This window comes from Gadus morhua, chromosome 15 (assembly GCF_902167405.1).
Source record: "Gadus morhua chromosome 15, gadMor3.0, whole genome shotgun sequence".
Lineage (NCBI taxonomy): Eukaryota > Metazoa > Chordata > Actinopteri > Gadiformes > Gadidae > Gadus > Gadus morhua.
In genome coordinates, this window is record NC_044062.1 from 20,745,566 (window position 1) to 20,769,103 (window position 23,538).

The 23,538-nt window shown below is 40.4% G+C and overlaps 1 protein-coding gene across 3 annotated transcripts; it reads right to left on the minus strand.

The window, feature by feature from the left end:
• Positions 1-15,202: 15,202 nt before the first annotated feature.
• LOC115560425 (uncharacterized) lies at positions 15,203-23,317 on the minus strand. 3 transcript variants are annotated; one of them, XR_003979751.1, is made up of 10 exons: positions 20,210-23,317; positions 19,867-20,001; positions 19,049-19,183; positions 17,919-17,987; positions 17,449-17,543; positions 17,137-17,260; positions 16,926-17,046; positions 16,610-16,727; positions 16,271-16,344; positions 15,203-15,401 (listed from the first exon to the last, which is right to left on the minus strand). XR_003979751.1 is itself a non-coding variant. In XM_030379842.1 (9 exons), exons 1-9 carry the CDS (start codon positions 22,925-22,927, stop codon positions 15,291-15,293), a joined length of 3,579 nt encoding a protein of 1,192 aa, XP_030235702.1. In that variant the 5' UTR covers positions 22,928-23,309; the 3' UTR covers positions 15,203-15,290. The 3 variants fall into 3 exon arrangements, 2 of the variants coding, with proteins under 2 accessions (XP_030235702.1, XP_030235703.1); XM_030379842.1 differs by lacking the exon at positions 16,926-17,046 and having other exon boundaries at positions 20,210-23,309; XM_030379843.1 differs by lacking the exon at positions 16,926-17,046 and having other exon boundaries at positions 19,867-23,308.
• Positions 23,318-23,538: the final 221 nt, after the last annotated feature.

Genomic DNA, 23,538 nt, shown 5'->3' on the forward strand with positions numbered 1-23,538 from the left:
AGTATGAATATATATATTATATTTTTAGTGTATTATATTAATAGTATATTATCTTGTAATATTATATCTTGTTATATTATGTATTTGTAGAGAGCTATATATTTGTAAACGTCAGAAAGAAAAAAAAAAAATATATATATATATACAGTATATGTATTTTTCTTTTATAAATAAATATAAATATATATAAATAAATATATAATTGATAATGGTAAATGAAGGTGTTAATAATGAAAAAATCCTATTATTGTAAAAAGGGTCGGCATAATAAGCCTCGGCTTCAGCCTAGACCTTTTCGGCCATTATTATTTTTTATTTTTTTTCTTTGTTGACCGTATGTGCTGTGCTTTGATGGACCGAAATAAATATATCTACTACTACTACTACTACTACTACTACTACTACTACTTTCAGCTGCTGACTATTGTCTTTTCTGAATTCTTTCAGCTCTTTGAGTATGAGGCCAAGGTCCCCGGTCTCTCTCTGACCCACTCCAAGGTGTGTACACGTGTCTTCTTCATCCTCCATTACGCTGCTAGGCGAGGAAGTTTGGCTAGCTCTGTCGTGTCGAATAACTGTCTGCTGTTGCGTTTTTTCTTGAAGAAAGTAGTCCAATCCTTGGTCGCTTTTAACTCACTTTATTTGTTAAAGTAGGCATATTTCGGTATGGTAACTATGGAGCTTAAGGGAGGGAATTGTATCTAATGCGTGTGAGAGAAATACCTTGAGCTGCTTCAAGCCCCGGGCTTGGGCCCGGTTCTCTCCGCGGGTGTACCTATTGATCTCTGACCTCTGCTCTGAATCACGCGCTTTTGCCCCTCAAGTGGGCGTGGCCTCTGTGAAGTGGGCGTGACCGGGGTGACGTAATGGCTCCGCCATCCTCACCTGTCTAAAGGTGCTGCCATCTGTGGCTAGCGTAATTATTGCAGCTTATGTGTTCGATCCTGCTTCCTAGTGGCTATGTGAGGGTAATGCAGCTTGTGTGTTCGATCCTGCTTCCTAATGGCTATGTGGGGGCAGCTTATGTGCTATAAATACGTAACATTGCATTGACTTTTTATTTTTTCCTTTAGGCATTCTCAAAACCCACCAACTTAAATCAAACTGTAAACAATTTTTTTTCAATATTCGGGTTTAAGTTGGTAACTTTGACTCAAATTGTCGGGAGCACGTTCTCCAAGCTGCCATCGCCTGGCTCGTCAAAACGGAAGTCCCCAAGTTGTTCTATTTCATGTAGGCTACGACGTCTAGGCTTAGCCTTATGGGCTTGTTCCGTGCGTGTGCTTGCGCACACTGAAAATTTCAGCTATGCACCTATCAATGTGGGCACCAGTGGAGGCTTCTCCATTGAGGAGAGGGAGGAAGATTGTTGAGAATAAAAAATGTAGATTGCCCAGACTACTGTAATGAATTAATGCCCTTAAATATGACTACTTTAATGCCTTTGAATAGACAATGTTAGTTTCCCTGGGTAAAGGGACATTAGCACCCCCTATCGCCTTTTGACAATTACTTCAGGGAGGAAGGTCCTCCCTCAGCCTCCGTTGACTCCCATTCATTTCCCAGAAAGTACTGGCGGCCGGTGATTATTCACTGCCGCCAAAGTAAACCACGGAGTTCACTACGCTATCCCACAATGCAACCGGAGTCTGGTAACGAACGAAGAGATGGCTGACCCGACACCACCAGAAAGACGTCATAGAAAGCGGCGAAAAAGAGACATTAAAAAGAGTAAAATAGTAATTAAGTAAAAAGAGACATTTTAAATTTAATAGCAACGATGACAAGACGGAAAACAGGTAACTTATCAAGGTAATTTTGCCGGCATCTGAGGGGAGATACGTCATCTCCAAACATCCGGCGGAGTTTCGGCGATGTTCGGAAGCGTTCGGAGGCGTTCTACGCATAGCTGTAGACCGTACTACACTGTCAAGTGTAGTACCGTCAAGTAGTAGACACTGAACAGAAATAGTATGTACTAAGTATTCGGATTCAGCCTGTAAGTTCATACCGCTTCGTTTTCAGCTGTTTTCATTGAAGACGTCTGCCCATTCTGATACACCTACTTCTAGACATCGTAACTCATTCCTTTTTCAACCGTTTACCATCGTTCAAACCATTAAACAAATCTACACACTTGTATCTTCAATACTATCTAAACGGAAGATTTATATTTTTTTCAGAATCACAGTTTTAGTTTAGTTTTCAGTTGTTTATAATAATTTAGGTCACCATAGCCGGTAAACAAACCCCGCCGAATAGTCGAATCTCTGGACTGAAAAGGCAGATCTGATTCGACTCAGAAAATTCAGAGTCGGGGACAGCCCTAGAAAATATTATTGCTGTCTAACTTTAGCAAAATGGATCGGTTTTTAGTATCTGAAGCTACAGTGAGTAAGGAGACAGAGTCTGGGGCAAGCAAAAAAAGAACAAAGTATGACCATGAATATTTAAACTTGGGATTTTCATGGACTGGATCTGAAGATGCTCCACTGCCACAGTGTGTGGTTTGCAAAGAGGTGCTAGCTAATGACGGTATGAGACCATGTCGACTCCGGCGTCATATTGAGACCAAGCACCCAAGTCTGGTGACCAAGCCCCGGGAGTTTTTGGTAGGAAGCTAAATGAACTGCGGTCACAGAAGAAAGTGGGGGGGGGGCTCAGCTGAAAATTTTTCTCGGAGGGGGGGGGCTCACTCTCTCACACTTTGAAAACCCCTGGTTTATGCTATATAGACACTAAAAGCATTGTTTTCTGTAGTTCGGAACAAATGACGACTAAAATAAATGTATAGTACATTACCCACACAGACTGATCACGTTATGTGATTGAGGTAAGGAAATTTGTATGGATTTTGACTATGAAACTATTTTGATGGCACTGCTCTCGTGCAGTTTTTGATGCCACTGACCTTTACACTGAAGCAGTGCAGTAGCAACATCTAACCGTGCCTGATGAACAGCCCGTGTAGATGTCTGGTCATCACTGATGTCTCCGTACCGGAGATAATCATCTGCAAACTGCAAAATTGCATTTTAGGGGGTCATCCCTATGTTCCCCAGGTCCTATGTTCCATGGGTGCAAAGAGTTAGGGTCAGGTTTAGGGTGGGGTTAACCCTAAACCATAACCAATCGGAGGAGAGACATTCTAACCAATCACAGGCAAATCAGAGGCGATGGTGCTGACATCTGTGGCTGGAGTAGTTATTGCAGCTTATGTGTTCGAACCTGCTTCCTAGTGGCTATGTGAGGGTAATGCAGCTTGTGTGTTCGATCCTGCTTCCTAGTGGCTATGTTGGGGCAGCTTATGTGCTTAAAATACGTAACAATTAACATCATAGATTTACGGATTAATTAATACATTAATATAATTATGTTTTGGTACTTTTGGTATTATCTGTAACCAGTGTGCGAAATACCCGTCCATATTCGGGGGGGTCCCCATCTCCCGATTTTTGCACAATACCGATCTAAATTTTGTCAATATGCAGTAGGCCTATCGTTACAATATTTCATGAATGCGAGCCAAGACAATCAGTCTATAGCCGGGGTCATCCCTATGTTCCCCTTGTCCTATGTTCCCCGTTCTGCATGGTAAAAAAAAAGGTCCTATGTTCCCCGTTTTTCCCAAAAAGGGTCCTATGTTCCCCGTTTTTCCCAAAAAGGGTCCTATGTTCCCCTGTAGCCATACATACCGGAGAGCATAGGACCCTTTTTGGGAAAATCGGGGAACATAGGACCCTTTTCTGGGAAAAGGGTCCTATGTTCCCCGCAATCTATCAATCTTTAAAAATATTTAAACTTTGACGCGACATTCGCGTGATGACAGCCAATCAGGGTTCAACCGGCCAACTCAGTGCAGTGCAGTCCAGGGTGAACTGCAGCATGGAGGAGAAAGTGATTGTTGCCGTTTGCGACTCCCGGAGCTCTTTATAACATAACATAATGTAATATAATTGTATAATAATATCACGGCCAAAAACTCTTTGCGCCTCCGGATGGCCGTAGCGCGGGGAGCTCTCGTAGGGATTGGGCCTCTCGGGGTTTGTTTACCGGCGTATGAATAGACTGCGTCAGGTTCTCCGACGTCTCTTCCTCTTCCACAAAAGGTAAAGACATGCAATGGTAGTTATCTCGGCCAGAATTTGGCAGCAATGGTGAAAAAAGTAACAAACATAGAACCCTTTTTTTTTTAAAAAAGGGTCCTATGTTCCCCGGTCACATACATATCTGGGAACATAGGACCCTTTTTGGGAAAAGCGGGGAACATAGGACCCGGGGAACATAGGACCCGGGGAACATAGACACGCTCCCCTATAGCCTACATGACATCACACACGCACAAACTAACACTTTTTGATAATCCAACATAGTATTCATAGCAACACTGACATAGGAGGTTGCATTGGCTAAAGTTGTTTGGATACACGTTTTATAACAAGAGGCAAAGTTGTGCATCACAATGCAGACACGACAATAATTGGCACCAATCTGGCGCACTTAAGCCCAGTTCAGACCAAAGATTCACCTTGCAACGAGACGGTTTTAGAACGTCGCAGGGGCGGTGTGAACGGGTCGTTGCAAGCCGTTGCAAGGCGTCGCAAGGCGTTGCAAGGAGTCGCCAGAGATTGAACATGTCAAATCGCAAGGTCCAGTTTTAGAACACGGCGATTTAACTATTCCTCTTCAGCCAATCACAGCACAGAACAACTTGTACGTCACGGCCTTACTCCGTCCCGGTACCGTACTGTCCACTCCAGCATAAAAAGATCCGAAGATGGCAGACTTCTGGTCCGAGGAGAGGGAGGAGAAATTAATTCGGTTGCTGGAGGATCAACCTGTCCTATACGACATTGGCAGCAAGGGGTACAGCAACAGGGACAGCAAGAGGAGAGCGTGTTGTGAAATTGCGGTGGCAATTGGTGTATCCGGTAAGGAGGCGACACTTTGTTTTTCTTTTCTGTTACTTTTTCCTTTCCTTGTTTCCTGTTTTTATTTTCGTTTCATAAAGGCATAGCTTAGGCTGTAGGCCTAATATATAGGCTTATTAAATACAAGTTGTAGAGGCTAACGGTATTTATCTTTGTTTCTGAAGAACGATTGTAGATAACGATTGTAGATAACGTTGGGCTCGAGCTGATTTACAGTTATTTTAACGGGACCAACGGTTCCCAACGGTATCTCAGTATCTTTATATTTTTTCTATATGTATGTTTCCTGTGTAAAAACAAGGGGCTAAAAATGCCTATAGGAAAGCGGGTAGGCTTAATAAATAAATATCTACTGCTGGTAATAGGCCTACTCCAACCGCTAATGCTTTGTGGGGTCAAAGGTGATTGTAAAATAGTCTTTAGTTTAAAATGTGCAATGTTTTTTTGCTAACATTAGGCTAATGTTAAGCTTGCTGGTAGTTCTACCAGGAGGACTCAAATCACGCGCGGCTGGCCACCAATCACCAGCTACCAATCACTTGCCTACACCTGCTCTATAAAGAGTAGTCTAACATATGTCTTTGCTGCTCAGGTCTTCGTTCGACGCTGGAGGGGTGGGCAGGTCACTTAGTTGCTACGTCGGTTAATACACACCAAGAGGTCATAACTTTGGATTCGTGCTGGTCGGTAGTGGTGCCGAGATGATGCCTCATGAAACGTCAAAGCCTCTCAGCCAGATGAACCACCAAAGTGGTTCGTGCTCGAAGCTTCAAATGAGTACCCTAGGGACATCTAGTGGTGAATGAAATTATGACAACCCAACCCAAAATGTGATTTTTGCTTCGTGTGCCGATACATTAAATCATTTGAGAATTGAAGTCATTTCAGTGATACATGTGTGTGAGTGTGCCATTCATAAAATGGCACAGAGCTCATGCTAGAAAATAAATCATTTGGCAAAAGTGTGTCTTAGCAGACGCTTTTATCCAAAGCGACTTACATCGGTAAATACACACATTGACGCACCGACGGCAGAGTCAACCATGCAAGGCGACAGTCAGCTGTCAGGAGCAAAGTGAAAGGGACACAACAACACTGAACTTGGAGGACCTGGGGATTGAACTAGCCACCGGTTACAAGTCAACTGCTCTACCTCCTGAGCTAAGCCGAGCCACCCTGCATGACAACTGAGAAGGAGTTATTAATTTAATAGCCATTAAAGTCGAAATCTCCCGCCAATACTGAACCCATATTTCGAAGCAGTAGCCCGAGGCGAAGCCTCGAACGTCACACCCTACGTCATTTCGCCAATGTGAATCCTACTCGAAGCGGAGCTTCGCTGGGGGAGGAGCCGAGGTACTCGACACACGCCCCGATGCCTCGACGCAAAACGTAACATCACTACTGGTCGGCCTACTACTTCTGGTCCGGGCAAATGAGCGCAGAAAGCCGTAAATTTCGGTCCCCGGTATCCTCAACAACACCACCAAGAAGTTCCCAACACGGACATCCGCCTGGTTCTACAAACCCTCGCCGAGTTGGTGCAAAGCATTTGGCGCCAGGATGGACGCCGTCGAAACACCATGCGGAACTCCCGGTGTTTCAGTTCAAGTGGTGACCGGTTTAACTCATGGACATAATAAAGGATGGACCACGGACTGGAAAATGGCCGCCCATTCATTCCTATGCAAACCTGCTCAGTGGCGCATGGCTACATACAGGAGCGATTTGCTTCCGCGTTATGTGGCCAAGACACGTGACCTATTCCGTGACGTACCGGATGCAGAGATCTTCTTCTTCTAGTTTAGTGGCGGATCATAGTTTTTCCCCATATACCGCGACCTACTGGATTACTACACAGGAGTTTGTGACAAGGACGTTGACAAGGACAAGGACGTTGGCAAATCATACTTTAAATCATACAAATAAATTCAAAGAAAAAACCAAACTAACGAAACAAAATAAACAAAATAAAAGAAACTAACAAAAGAAATGAATAAATAAAAATAAGATATATATACTTAAGGTTAAATTCTTCTAATTAGGTTAGTATCTTTTAGCTAATTTATCAGCAATTTCATTGCCATATATTCCATGGTGGGCTGGGGTCTTTTAATAATAGCTTTTTATATTGTAACACTTGGTTCAAATCCTATTTCTTACACATGCAGCCATTTGGACACCATTCTATGATTCTATGATAGCTGATAACCAAGGTACACACTGTAATACTATAATCAAGAGGACATACAGGCAGTTCAAATAAAAAGAGATAGAACTTTATTGATCTGGAAACTTCATAAATATGTAAGATTGCTCCATATAATACCATAGTAACATAGTAAACGTATGTAGGCCTAAAAAATTCAGTTCAATGTTATTGCTTAAGAAACAGATTCCTTCCAACTAACTATTTTACGAAGAATGCAATCAATAATTTCTATAAAAGTAAATGTTTACATATCGACCAGCAACGAAGTTGGAGTAGCCTACCCAAATATTGAATTGTAATGCACCAAAATTGTCAACTGTCATACATAGCTAACCATAACCCTGTCATACATAGCTAAACAAGCAAATGAAAATGAAATACCTACCAACTGAAATGTTAATATTAGACAATTAACAATATTATGAATCATCTCCCATAATCATTCAGGTAATCAATACGTCCGTGCCTGTTACAGCTATTTCAATGATGTGTGTTATATATCCGTGTTCAACGCCATTCATGTTAAGTAAAAGGACAAATCTCAGACTTTGGAAGTTAATGGAGTTAATGGAAGTTAATTCGGAATTTAATTTAATTCGGAAGTTAATGGAGCCGTGCACTTCAAAATAGGTCCATAGCAAGGAGCCGTTTGTTTCAGTACGGCTCCTTTCAGCTGCCCACCCAACATCAACTGCTAATAAAACGCTTGAGGAGGCGTTTTGAAAAGAAAAAACTTACATTTTTTTAGAACAGGGTAGAAAGATAATTATGAGCCTTTGATTGATATCCAGACATTTTTTGCGGATACACAATCCTGTTCCCCACTTGTATTGGAGTGGACGGCGATATCTACTTCTGGGCCACATGAAATGACGGACCCCCGTCCACTCCCAGCTAAAACAGCTGCAATACCAGGTTTGGCCTCTGAGCACGGGTGGATTGCGGAAGTATATGCCTATCCTGGGGGCCTGGTTTAACTGGTGACTTTCAGCCGAATGCTTCGCTTGTTGTCGTGGCTACGCCAGATGTTGGAAATCGGGACCAGACACGTAGCTGTCCTTGCGATTGCCTCTTTGATTTGTTATTCAATAAAATGTCAAAAACATTACAATCTCATTCGTTTTCGGAGTGTAATTGGAAGAAACTTGTCAAGTAGAACCGTTTTAAGCCGAAATAAATGGAAAATTAATGTTTAAAATATCTTACACTACGGGATTCGATTTCACACCATTGTGGGGGAAAAAAATAACAATCTGCAATTCCATTCCATTGTGCCGTTGACCCACTGGGGAAACTGCCGCCGTAGTATAATAGAATACACAAATACTTCTTGAAAACACGAAAGGCAGCCAGATCAACTTGTGACCCTACTTTCCATGTAGTTATGACCATGCATTGGTCGCGTTTCTAAAAAAAAATAAGACGCCTTTACATCCAGTTAATCCAAACCTAATGTTGTGTTGCCCTCCACTGCTTGAAACTAGCCAAAAACCCTGTTATGCACTCATTCGATCACTTCGGTCGCCTGATGTGGTGTTGTCGCGTCCTCCTTCTTTATATCCTCTCTGTAAGCAAAGCAGCGAATTCGGAAATCAATGTGACGCAAGGCGATACCACTTTGAGACACAACGTTTATTCACATGAAAACATACATTACGAGATTCGAACTCATACCATTGTGGACCGTGGTGAAGTTGGTTTGAAGTTGGATATTCGACAGATATTCGGCCATTCATTTCCTATGGGAAATTGCTTTTTGCTCAATAGCTTCCGAGTTATAGGACCCAGAGGCCCCAGACCAATGTTTACCTGTTCTACTATGTGGTACTAACAACACACACCTCACTAAAAATTAATATTTTGCTCCTCCTATTTTATTTAAATATTTTAAGAATCCCATTAGTTTCCTATGGGAAATTGCTTTTTGCTCAATAGCTTCCGAGTTATAGGAGCCAGTGGCCCCAGACCAATGTTGACCTGTCCTACTATGTGGTACTAACAACACACACCTCACTAAAAAATAATATTTTGCTCCTCCTATTTTATTTAAATATTTTAAGAATCCCATTCATTTCCTATGGGAAATTGCTTTTTGCTCAATAGCTTCCAAGTTATAGGACCCAGAGGCCCCAGACCAATGTTTACCTGTTCTACTATGTGGTACTAACAACACACACCTCACTAAAAATTAATATTTTGCTCCTCCTATTTTATTTAAATATTTTAAGAATCCCATTAGTTTCCTATGGGAAATTGCTTTTTGCTCAATAGCTTCCGAGTTATAGGAGCCAGTGGCCCCAGACCAATGTTGACCTGTCCTACTATGTGGTACTAACAACACACACCTCACTAAAAATTAATATTTTGCTCCTCCTATTTTATTTAAATATTTTAAGAATCCCATTCATTTCCTATGGAAAACGGCTTTTTGCTCAATAGCTTCCGAGTTATGGGACCCAGAGGTCCCAGACCAATGTGGACCTGTCCTACAATGTGGTAATAACAACACACACCTCACTAAAAATAAATATTTTGCACCTCCTATTTTATTGAAATATTTTAAGAATCCCATTCATTTCCTATGGAAAACGGCTTTTTGCTCAATAGCTTCCGAGTTATGGGACCCAGAGGCCCCAGACCAATGTTGACCTGTCCTACTATGTGGTACTAACAACACACACCTCACTAAAAATTAATATTTTGCTCCTCCTATTTTATTTAAATATTTTAAGAATCCCATTCGTTTCCTATGGAAAACGGCTTTTTGCTCAATAGCTTCCGAGTTATAGGACCCAGAGGCCCCAGACCAATGTTTACCTGTTCTACTATGTGGTACTAACAACACACACCTCACTAAAAATTAATATTTTGCTCCTCCTATTTTATTTAAATATTTTAAGAATCCCATTAGTTTCCTATGGGAAATTGCTTTTTGCTCAATAGCTTCCGAGTTATAGGAGCCAGTGGCCCCAGACCAATGTTGACCTGTCCTACTATGTGGTACTAACAACACACACCTCACTAAAAAATAATATTTTGCTCCTCCTATTTTATTTAAATATTTTAAGAATCCCATTCATTTCCTATGGGAAATTGCTTTTTGCTCAATAGCTTCCGAGTTATAGGACCCAGAGGCCCCAGACCAATGTTTACCTGTTCTACTATGTGGTACTAACAACACACACCTCACTAAAAATTAATATTTTGCTCCTCCTATTTTATTTAAATATTTTAAGAATCCCATTAGTTTCCTATGGGAAATTGCTTTTTGCTCAATAGCTTCCGAGTTATAGGAGCCAGTGGCCCCAGACCAATGTTGACCTGTCCTACTATGTGGTACTAACAACACACACCTCACTAAAAAATAATATTTTGCTCCTCCTATTTTATTTAAATATTTTAAGAATCCCATTCATTTCCTATGGGAAATTGCTTTTTGCTCAATAGCTTCCGAGTTATAGGACCCAGAGGCCCCAGACCAATGTTTACCTGTTCTACTATGTGGTACTAACAACACACACCTCACTAAAAATTAATATTTTGCTCCTCCTATTTTATTTAAATATTTTAAGAATCCCATTAGTTTCCTATGGGAAATTGCTTTTTGCTCAATAGCTTCCGAGTTATAGGAGCCAGTGGCCCCAGACCAATGTTGACCTGTCCTACTATGTGGTACTAACAACACACACCTCACTAAAAATTAATATTTTGCTCCTCCTATTTTATTTAAATATTTTAAGAATCCCATTCATTTCCTATGGAAAACGGCTTTTTGCTCAATAGCTTCCGAGTTATGGGACCCAGAGGTCCCAGACCAATGTGGACCTGTCCTACAATGTGGTAATAACAACACACACCTCACTAAAAATAAATATTTTGCACCTCCTATTTTATTGAAATATTTTAAGAATCCCATTCATTTCCTATGGAAAACGGCTTTTTGCTCAATAGCTTCCGAGTTATGGGACCCAGAGGCCCCAGACCAATGTTGACCTGTCCTACTATGTGGTACTAACAACACACACCTCACTAAAAATTAATATTTTGCTCCTCCTATTTTATTTAAATATTTTAAGAATCCCATTCGTTTCCTATGGAAAACGGCTTTTTGCTCAATAGCTTCCGAGTTATAGGACCCAGAGGCCCCAGACCAATGTTGACCTGTCCTACTATGTGGTACTAACAACACACACCTCACTAAAAATTAATATTTTGCTCCTCCTATTTTATTTAAATATTTTAAGAATCCCATTAGTTTCCTATGGGAAATTGCTTTTTGCTCAATAGCTTCCGAGTTATAGGAGCCAGTGGCCCCAGACCAATGTTGACCTGTCCTACTATGTGGTACTAACAACACACACCTCACTAAAAAATAATATTTTGCTCCTCCTATTTTATTTAAATATTTTAAGAATCCCATTCATTTCCTATGGGAAATTGCTTTTTGCTCAATAGCTTCCGAGTTATAGGACCCAGAGGCCCCAGACCAATGTTTACCTGTTCTACTATGTGGTACTAACAACACACACCTCACTAAAAATTAATATTTTGCTCCTCCTATTTTATTTAAATATTTTAAGAATCCCATTAGTTTCCTATGGGAAATTGCTTTTTGCTCAATAGCTTCCGAGTTATAGGAGCCAGTGGCCCCAGACCAATGTTGACCTGTCCTACTATGTGGTACTAACAACACACACCTCACTAAAAATTAATATTTTGCTCCTCCTATTTTATTTAAATATTTTAAGAATCCCATTCATTTCCTATGGAAAACGGCTTTTTGCTCAATAGCTTCCGAGTTATGGGACCCAGAGGTCCCAGACCAATGTGGACCTGTCCTACAATGTGGTAATAACAACACACACCTCACTAAAAATAAATATTTTGCACCTCCTATTTTATTGAAATATTTTAAGAATCCCATTCATTTCCTATGGAAAACGGCTTTTTGCTCAATAGCTTCCGAGTTATGGGACCCAGAGGCCCCAGACCAATGTTGACCTGTCCTACTATGTGGTACTAACAACACACACCTCACTAAAAATTAATATTTTGCTCCTCCTATTTTATTTAAATATTTTAAGAATCCCATTCGTTTCCTATGGAAAACGGCTTTTTGCTCAATAGCTTCCGAGTTATAGGACCCAGAGGCCCCAGACCAATGTTTACCTGTTCTACTATGTGGTACTAACAACACACACCTCACTAAAAATTAATATTTTGCTCCTCCTATTTTATTTAAATATTTTAAGAATCCCATTAGTTTCCTATGGGAAATTGCTTTTTGCTCAATAGCTTCCGAGTTATAGGAGCCAGTGGCCCCAGACCAATGTTGACCTGTCCTACTATGTGGTACTAACAACACACACCTCACTAAAAAATAATATTTTGCTCCTCCTATTTTATTTAAATATTTTAAGAATCCCATTCATTTCCTATGGGAAATTGCTTTTTGCTCAATAGCTTCCGAGTTATAGGACCCAGAGGCCCCAGACCAATGTTTACCTGTTCTACTATGTGGTACTAACAACACACACCTCACTAAAAATTAATATTTTGCTCCTCCTATTTTATTTAAATATTTTAAGAATCCCATTAGTTTCCTATGGGAAATTGCTTTTTGCTCAATAGCTTCCGAGTTATAGGAGCCAGTGGCCCCAGACCAATGTTGACCTGTCCTACTATGTGGTACTAACAACACACACCTCACTAAAAATTAATATTTTGCTCCCCCTATTTTATTTAAATATTTTAAGAATCCCATTCATTTCCTATGGAAAACGGCTTTTTGCTCAATAGCTTCCGAGTTATAGGACCCAGAGGCCCCAGACCAATGTTTACCTGTTCTACTATGTGGTACTAACAACACACACCTCACTAAAAATAAATATTTTGCTCCTCCTATTTTATTTAAATATTTTAAGAATCCCATTCGTTTCCTATGGGAAATTGCTTTTTGCTCAATAGCTTCCGAGTTATAGGACCCAGAGGCCCCAGACCAATGTTGACCTGTCCTACTATGTGGTACTAACAACACACACCTCACTAAAAATAAATATTTTGCTCCTCCTATTTTATTTAAATATTTTAAGAATCCCATTCGTTTCCTATGGGAAATTGCTTTTTGCTCAATAGCTTCCGAGTTATAGGAGCCAGTGGCCCCAGACCAATGTTGACCTGTCCTACTATGTGGTACTAACAACACACACCTCACTAAAAAATAATATTTTGCTCCTCCTATTTTATTTAAATATTTTAAGAATCCCATTCATTTCCTATGGGAAATTGCTTTTTGCTCAATAGCTTCCGAGTTATAGGACCCAGAGGCCCCAGACCAATGTTTACCTGTTCTACTATGTGGTACTAACAACACACACCTCACTAAAAATTAATATTTTGCTCCTCCTATTTTATTTAAATATTTTAAGAATCCCATTAGTTTCCTATGGGAAATTGCTTTTTGCTCAATAGCTTCCGAGTTATAGGAGCCAGTGGCCCCAGACCAATGTTGACCTGTCCTACTATGTGGTACTAACAACACACACCTCACTAAAAATTAATATTTTGCTCCTCCTATTTTATTTAAATATTTTAAGAATCCCATTCATTTCCTATGGAAAACGGCTTTTTGCTCAATAGCTTCCGAGTTATGGGACCCAGAGGTCCCAGACCAATGTGGACCTGTCCTACAATGTGGTAATAACAACACACACCTCACTAAAAATAAATATTTTGCACCTCCTATTTTATTGAAATATTTTAAGAATCCCATTCATTTCCAATGGGAAATTGCTTTTTGCTCAATAGCTTCCGAGTTATGGGACCCAGAGGCCCCAGACCAATTTAGACCTGTTCTACTATGTGGTAATAACAACACACACCTCACTAAAAATTTATATTTTGCTCCTCCTATTTTGTTTAAATATTTTAAGAATCCCATTCATTTCCTATGGGAAATTGCTTTTTGCTCAATAGCTTCCGAGTTATAGGACTCAGAGGCCCCAGACCAATGTTGACCTGTCCTACTATGTGGTACTTACAACACACACCTCACTAAAAATTAATATTTTGCACCTCCAATTTTATTTGAATTTTTTAAAAATCCCATTCATTTCCTATGGAAAACGGCTTTTTGCTCAATAGCTTCCGAGTTATAGGAGCCAGTGGCCCCAGACCAATGTTGACCTGTCCTACTATGTGGTACTAACAACACACACCTCACTAAAAATTAATATTTTGCTCCTCCTATTTTATTTAAATATTTTAAGAATCCCATTCATTTCCTATGGAAAACGGCTTTTTGCTCAATAGCTTCCGAGTTATGGGACCCAGAGGCCCCAGACCAATGTGGACCTGTCCTACAATATGGTAATAACAACACACACCTCACTAAAAATTAATATTTTGCACCTCCAATTTTATTTGAATATTTTAAGAATCCCATTAGTTTCCTATGGGAAATTGCTTTTTGCTCAATAGCTTCCGAGTTATGGGACCCAGAGGCCCCAGACCAATGTGGACCTGTCCTACAATATGGTAATAACAACACACACCTCCTTAAAAATTAATATTTTGCACCTCCAATTTTCTTTAAATATTTTAAGAATTCCATTCATGATATACTAATCAAACACACCTTCATTTGTTTTCCCACTTCATTATGTGAACTTGCAAATTATATTTTAACTTCAGACCTTTCTGTAATATTTCCTTCTTGCAATCCATGGCAATGAATCAGACTATGCACAGTATTGGTGTAAAGCGTTTCTCAATCAACGCAGCTGTTGTGTTTTATACACTGACTCAACAGAATCTTTTGGTAATCAGGCATTGATCTTCAGTCCTTACGGTATAGCCTAGGGTTAAAGTAAGTGGAAGGGATCCAATATCAAAGTGTATATGGCTGTAACCAGAGAGAATAGATGAAATGGAAATGTGTGTGTGTGTGTGTGTGTGTGTGTGTGTGTGTGTGTGTGTGTGTGTGTGTGTGTGTGTGTGTGTGTGTGTGTGTGTGTGTGTGTGTGTGTCTCCCCTCCCCATTCATGCTTTCCACATCTTCTGATGTTAACACGCCTTTTACGTTTTTTTTAATCACATTTCTAAACAAAACCTGGCACTTGGACGAGGCACAATTTTCCTCAACCTTGTCATCGGCATAAAACACACAGCCATTGCCTTTTCTTGAGTTCCTTTAACTTATTTTGGTCCATGTTCAAGCAAAGGTTATGGAACCACCGGTCACAATTATCACACTGGATCTGTTGAATTGAAAAAACAATTAATGATTCATTCATGTACATGACTTTGTCACTTGGTAGGACACTTAGGCTTAAGTGGTATGTCACCAGCATTGGGGAAGTTACTTCATTACGTTACTTGTGTGGAGTAATGCCTTATGTCACTTGTTACTTTTGCGTTACCTGACCCTCCAGGTGAATTTAATTGAGCTGAAATGTCCTTACGGGGCAATTTGGTTTCAAAACAGGTAAATAATAATAATAGTGATAATAATAATTTCCATTTATATAGCTCCCTTCTCAAACCCAAGGTCACTTCACATAGTGGAAATGAAAATACAACCACAAACAAACAACAATACAAAAAAAGAGAAAAACTAAACTAAACAAAGGGAGCCTCTAGTCTAGAGGATAGAGCTATGTGTTTGGAGTGGGAGAGAAGTTAAACAGAAAGGTCTTGAGATGAGCTTTGAAGAAAGGAAGAGAAGGACAGTTATGCCGCGATCCAGTTGTATGGAACTGGCCGTACGAGTCGTAAGGTGTAGGCCTAGGCTACATCTCCCAGCTGTCTTGCGGCATTTCACGGAGGCACGCCCCCTTTTGGTCATAATATCAACATTGCCTCTCGTTGTTCTGAGGATAGACCGAGTAGAACAAACCCTGTTTTTGTTTGTTAGACTCAGGTCACCAAACCAGCAGATTATAGCAAAGGTTAAGTTTGAATCAAAGAAAGTTTTCTGTGAACATTGAACCCCTTCAACTTTCTTGGCCTTTTTACATATTGCTATCAAAATTGAATTATCTTTGTTAATTAACTTTGTTACTAGTTACTACCAACACTGTATGTCACATTACGTTACAAAATGTATGTGCTGCTCACAACAACTCACCCAGTCTGTAACGGGAGGTGCTTGTCCAGGGGGCTTGTCAGCTCCACACATCGAACAAGTCTCCTCATCAAAGACTGAAATAAAGTGTATTTGCATGACATATTTAGGGCCCAATTTTGGGGATTTTATCGGCAAATGGTATGTGCCTTTTTTTAAACCCGCAAGAGGTAATCGGTGGAGACTCTGATATGGGCAAGGCCTGTGGCTAAGGGAAATTGCATTCGCCAATCACATTCACCAATTCTGTTACCATATCATTCTCAAAATTGGGCCCTTAATCAGAATATATTTGGAATGCCTTTAAGTTATTCAAAAAAAGATGTATACTGCATTGTATACCTGATGATTCAAGGACTTGGAGAGCCATATCTCTCCTCGCCTCTTCCATGGCTCTCCTTTTTGTTGAGAAGTTCATTTTGGGGAACTCAGGGAAGGCTTCCATCACTGCTCTGGCCATCTGAATTAACAACATTAAAGTGATTGTCTTTCTCTTTTAATAGAAAACTAAACCATTTGTCAACACATGCTTGGTGGGGAGGTTTTAGAATCACTGCTGCCAGCTTCTAAATGGTTGCCTATGGGCATTCATGGTTCGTAAATGCCCATAGGCAGCCATTCTGAAGCAGGCAGGGGCGATTCTAAATGAGCCAAATACCCAGAGACAGGACCAAACGTCAACATTTCAGTGTCAACCATTCTATTTCATCCTAGCCAACCGAGAAAGGGGGCTCAAAGTACACAATAGTGAACTTATCCTTTGAAATCATCTTGTATATCTGTGGAAACACCCAAATGTAAGCTTATCTCCATCATCACAAAAATTAAAGAAACATCATGTTTCCTCTATGCTACATATATCAACTTACTTCAACAACAATGACACCACAGCTGCAACCATCCATTTGCACTGGGTGGGGCATCACTCCTCCTTTCCACTTCACATCCACCCAGTCAGTTTTCCCCTGATGTTTTCTAATCTTCAAGTATTCCCTGAAGAAATGTGATACTTTTCTTTAAGTGCTACCAAAACATTTTCCATCCACAGATACAATTTAGCAAAGTTTGTATTCAATTATAAGGTATATGGAAATATCTTCAAAACACCACAGCTGCCATTGTAGAATAAAAGTAAACATGATTGACATTTTAATGTTTAGAATCCTAGCTTGAATATTTACTGTAGTCTCTGAGCCGCATGGGTAGAGTCCTCAAGCTCAGAGGATGCTGGTGAGGGATCCATTTGGTACACAGTACCAGACTTTGCATGAATGTACTGAGAAAAAAGAGAGGGTATTCTTTAACTAGAGATGCAATTCCCAGAAATAGCAGGGAGAGTGCATGCAAAGCAAGAAAAAAGGTGATGGGTCAAAGTAAACTTAGAATCAAAGTTTCCCTATGCCAATTTCACAGTCGCCAAATGAGTTGAGTGGATGAAATAATAAGCCAAGTACAGTTTCGGAAAAATACTGTATTGAGAAGTTGATGAGTATCCATCGCTGCATGTGGCGATCGATACACATGCAAACCAAATTTACCCAAGGGTATGAATAAAGCAACCTTGACCATGACCTTGATACTCGCCGCAATACTTTATTTCACTATGTGAAAACCCACATTTGAATGAATGAATATTAATGAATCAACATACCAGCATGTTCCAGTGATTTTTGTTCACGTGGACAAATGACAGGATTCCGTCAAAGTTATCGAAGTTTACCTACAGCATGAAAAAAACAATGTTTCAGGATGATTTTATGAACATGTTAGTTAGCTGTCCACCTATGATAAGTATAGTTAAGCAATAGATCACGACAGGCTGTGGCAGGCTGTGGCTGCGCGTCGGTCCGAACAACGCCCCTTAACAGTGGTATAATGAGCACATACTACTGACTGAAGTGATCTATAAAAAAACAAACAAGAAAGTCAAAGTAGCTGTTTTATTAAAGAATACAAAAAAGTAGTCCCTCCTGGCTGCCTTCAAAATGCACGACGGTCGCTATGCAACACACTTTAGCGTCCCTCCGAGAGAAGGCTCCGCTAGAGCGGTACGCCGGCAATTTATCCTATGGAGCAGTTCACTCGCCATGTGCCTAAGCTTTCGTTAGTCTCTCCATCGCCTTGCTCACTCCCGGAGTAACAACATTTACACCCTCTCCATCATTCAACATATTTTTTACTTTGTAACTGTTTCTACTTCCAGGCGCGGAGTGATATGCAAACTTTCACAAAATGATTGGGCGTCATAGCAGTTATGTATACGCTTATTATACAACAGTTAGGAACCAATCAGATCGCTGGATTCAAGCCACCCGTTGTATAATATAGTATATATAACAGCACAATATGTGTTGCAGAAAGGAAATGAGTGTGCAATAACACTTAAAGCGCACTTATCCTTTACGACATCTAAATGACACATCAAAATGGTACCACTTTACTTGAGGTCTAAAAAATGTATTCATTATACTGTAATAGTGGTTTCATGAAAGCCAGTTCTGTGACATATCCTGTCACACAATTATCTAACCAAGTGCTAGAGTTTGTCTGTAACCTTGCTCATCTAATTGTAATAATGATTATGTCATCATGTCAAAAAGAGGTGGATTTTCTGTGTATGTTAAGTTTTCATGACGAAGTTCATGACAAGAGTCATGTCACTCTTATGTAGATACCTTCAAATAAAGTGTTACCTTCTCATCACAGTTATTTCATGCACTGTAGTAATTACCCATCACGCAACATACCGTAAAATGCACAAACATACACTGAACATATTACCTTAGGTAAAGTGTGGCGACGTGTAGTAGCTCTGTCACCAAATAAAAGTACACCTGCGGTGTAATAATCCATTAGGTAAATGGTGTCCACCACGTTGTACGTGAAGGCACTGAGATGCAGCAATCCCTGAATTATCTGATAAACACAAAATAATGTTTGATTAGCATCAGCACACAGCATCACCATATGAACACAAACTAGTTTCTTTGGCCATTGAAATTAATAACGAAGTTATGGCCTACTGTTGGCTTATCATGAGATCACCACTCACTCAGAGGGGGGTGGCTTCATCTCAGTGGTTTTCCATGTACAACAGAAAGAAAGACAGGTAATAACAAAGAGGGATAGTATGTCTGTCTATCTGCCTGCCTGTCTGTGTGTGTGTGTGTGCGTGTTGTGATATCCTTAAGTGCCAAGGTATCACCACAGTTTTAATGTACTTCAACTGATGTCTTTATTCCAACTGTGGACAAACGCAGACAACAAGCTCGTGGCTAAACTTCTTGCTCTGCCTATTGTTCTGTACTAGCTTGTTCCTTAGCTCCAGAACGTTAGCCCCCTTTATAGGATATATTAATGCTTGCATGTTAATGCTTTTTCACATTGACATTATTACGTGTGTGTGTGTGTGTGTGTGTGTGTGTGTGTGTGTGTGTGTGTGTGTGTGTGTGTGTGTGTGTGTGTGTGTGTGTGTGTGTGTGTGTGTGTGTGTGTGAGTTAATGGAGGTCTTCAGTCCTCCAAATACATCAGTTTGAAGGACTACAAATTGAAAGACAGATAGACTAGCAGTGAGAGGAAGAGCTTTTAATACGCCTACCTCTCCTGTCAACCACAGGTGGGGTCGTAGACACCGTAGATCAGTGTGGTGGATGAAGAGGCTCCGACCCTTCACTTGGGATGGCAGGGTTGCAACAATTATCTCTGTTCCCCTCTTTTTCCACAGCAAGTTTAACTGAAAGTCAGAATTAACATTGAAATCCATGTAGCAATTAAGGTCTATGATCTATGGTTTAAGTGTACGATGTGAAATGTGAGGTTCTATTAATAATTATATTGCATCCTCATTGTCTCTACCTAGGGCAATGAGGAGGAAAAAAAACATTTTCATTTCATGTCCTTTATCTCACACCTGTCATTTAAAAAAACGTCACATTACTTACTTGTGCATCTTCAACCCGTTGATTCTGCTCCACTTTTATGATCTTCTTGCTTTTGGTCTTGGTCTTGGGGTTTGGAATGTTTTTTGGAGGATTGAAATATTTTGACTTGCGCTTTGAACTGCCAGAAGAGGTGTCCCTCTTACACCATTGCTCTTCTGGGTCATCTTCCAGCTTAACAGAGCTTTGAAGGTTTCTCTGAAGTACATCAATTGGCAGGCTTTGTTGAATCACATGTTCAACATACCTCCCCTGCACTGAGGCAAACATTTTAGAGACAAACTCTGCAGGTCTGAGGTATTTTCTTTTGCACAGAATGCTGTGTTTCACCAACCTAAACCATAGTTCGACATGGCAGTTGGTTTCCCGTGTTTTGCACCCTGTTCCTCTTGTGATAGATCCTTTAGAGTGCCTCGATAGATCAGCGAGTAGTACACCACTCCACAAGGGAAAGATGCCCATGTATGTCTTAAGCAAGACATTTATTATACCTGGGCAGTGGTAGTTGTTGTTTTTGTCTGCTTCCTCATCAGACAGGACGTCACATGTGGCTTGCTCCCTTCTTAGGTCAAAAGCCTGCATGAAGGGGGACCTTGCGAGAATGCCATTGGAAGGGTCACTGGAATCACAGATCCTGCTCCCCTCTTGTGTTTCCTCAATATCCATGTGTTGACTCTGCAAAATGCAGCCATTCAGGTACCTTTCACTGGTATTGATTGAGTCTGTGTGCTGTTCTGCATCAAACAGCACACACATGTGGTAGAAAACCTCAAGTGCTTCTGGCAAGCTTGTACAGTTCAGCAGGTATGCAAAACTGTATGTTGCATACTCCTTTATGCCTCTGTCACTGGTTGTTCTCCCAAAGGCCTGGGAGACTGCCTTAAGTATATGTGCAGAGCACAAATGGAGCACAGTGAATTTTGGAATGACTTTGAGTTGTCCCGACACAATTTCGAATGCTCTGCAAAGGTATGCAGAGACATCCTCGTGGTTAAAAGAGATGAGCACACTGTTCATCAACGCCCAGCTGTAATCTGTCTCTATTTGTGCAATTTTTCTCCCGGTAATGTGGGACAGCCTCCTATTGAACTCCATAAGCCAGTGCGATATTGATGGAACACTATGGCTGTTAGTCACGAACTCCGCGACTGGCAAAGGCGGCTTGTCCTTGCCCATTCCAGGCAGAACCAGGGCATAATAGAGAACTCTTTTTGACTGATGGGGTACTTTCTGAACTACCCCACCTGTTGCATCGAGGTATAGGGTAGTGGGCATGGGTCCTCTCAAATGTTCAGCCAAAATTTGCAGGCCCGCATCAGTGTATAAGTGGGTTGCAAAAGGGTCAATCTGGAGGAGCTGCAGATAGCCGTTCGATGATGCATGCCGAGTTTGCCGACCACTCTCTCTGATAATCCTCTGAGTGAGCATTAGCTCCAACAATTGGTCATTGTGAAGCCTTGCAACGCTTCTGATCTCGTAAGATATGATTTTTAACACGTCTTTTGTGAGGCTTCTGGTTATGTTACCAGCCATGATCTCCTCCACAGGTGTGTTTTTCAGCAATTCGTAATAGCAGTTGCTCACACCACTTTTTACTGCTTTTGCTATTTTTCCTCTCCTGAGGTATCTTGCAGGCCTACATTTTCTCTGAGACTTAAGGTGTTTGACTTCCCCAAACCGTGTCACCATGACAGTAATCTTTTTTGCGTTGTATTTTGGTGGGCCTTTCCTGGTGAAAGTGTAAACCGCCTCACAACCTTCAAACGTGCACTTGGCTGTGGCGCGGAGGTATGGTGATTTTTTTTTCCGGCTGTCACGTGTTCTAATATTTTGGTACTTAAAGGCCAATGTGCACGATGGGTTGCTTTTTCTAAATTCATTGTAGAATATATCGGTCCATGGGGGTCTCAGTTGTCTTTTTCCCTTTTCCGGCTTTATTTTTATCCAATTTTTTCTTGCGACCTTAAATTTGAATTCTTTTGGACCGACTACGCACGTCCTGTACGTGTCCTCTTTATCATTTTTTTTTGTGTGCTCTTCTCCCTTTGTCTCCGAAATTTGTTCTTCTTCATTGTCACTTTCTGTGAGTTCTTGAACTGTTGGTGATGGTTGATTTGTAATTTTGAAATCTCCTTCATTTGTGTCATCACTTTCTTCTCCAGAGTAAACAGCTGTTTTTACTTTTCTCCTTCTTGTCATTGTCGCTGAAAGTTGTTCTTCACTGTCACTTTCGGTGAGTTCTTCAACTGTTGGTGATGGTTGAATCGTAATTTTGAAATCTCCTTCATTTGTGTCATCACTTTCTTCTCCAGAGTCAACAGCTGTTTTTACTTTTCTCCTTCTTGTCATTGTCGCTGAAAGTTGTTCTTCACTGTCACTTTCGGTGAGTTCTTCAACTGTTGGTGATGGTTGAATTGTAATTTTGAAATCTCCTTCATTTGTGTCATCACTTTCTTCTCCAGAGTCAACAGCTGTTTTTACTTTTCTCCTTCTTGTCATTGTCGCTGAAAGTTGTTCTTCACTGTCACTTTCGGTGAGTTCTTCAACTGTTGGTGATGGTTGAATTGTAATTTTGAAATCTCCTTCATTTGTGTCATCACTTTCATCTCCAGAGTAAACAGCTGTTTTTACTTTTCTCCTTCTTGTCATTGTCGCTGAAAGTTGTTCTTCACTGTCACTTTCGGTGAGTTCTTCAACTGTTGGTGGTGTTTGCGTTGTCATTTTGTCGTCCCCTTCATGTGTGTCATCATTTTCTTCACCAGACTCAACAACTGTTTTTGCCTTTCTCTGCTTTGTCTCCCTTGCCTCCGAACTTTCTTCATTTTCACTCTCATTTTCCTTGTTTCCGTCAACTGTCTCCCTCTCATTTTCCTCTCTCCCTTAATATAATAATATAATAGTAACGTTATTGATAAATATTAAAAGTTTCAATGTCAATAATCTACAAAAATACAAAAACAATATACAACAATATGTTAGTTTTCACCTACTACTGTAGGTGAAAACTAAATCCTGTTAGATACAGTAGCATCACGGTAAGCATCCCTTAACTATGAGGGGCCACCTGGGACAGAATTCATACTTGGTCTTACACACACTATTATAATCTTGCATATACACCACTATACTCATACACACACACTATTATACTCCTTTTACATGCATGTATGAGTGTATAGTCGTGTATGTGAGAGAGTATAGTAGTGTATTTGAGAGAGTATAGTAGTGTATGTGAGAGAGTATATTTGGGTATGTGAGAGAGAATAGTAATGTATGTGAGAGAGAATAGTAGTGTATGTTGTGTGTTTGAATGTGTATGTTTGAATGAAACG

What these genes read in the sequence shown, in the direction of transcription:
- LOC115560425 (XM_030379842.1), bottom strand. Translation starts at nt 22,927, where the DNA reads ATGACAACGCAAACACCACCAACAGTTGAAGAACTCACCGAAAGTGAC. An exon ending in AACGGGTTGAAGATGCACAA is followed by an intron (nt 20,002 to 20,209) that starts GTAAGTAATGTG and finishes TCTGACTTTCAG; the next exon opens with TTAAACTTGCTGTGGAAAAA. An exon ending in GTCGCCACACTTTACCTAAG is followed by an intron (nt 17,988 to 19,048) that starts GTAATATGTTCA and finishes TTCATGCTGTAG; the next exon opens with GTAAACTTCGATAACTTTGA.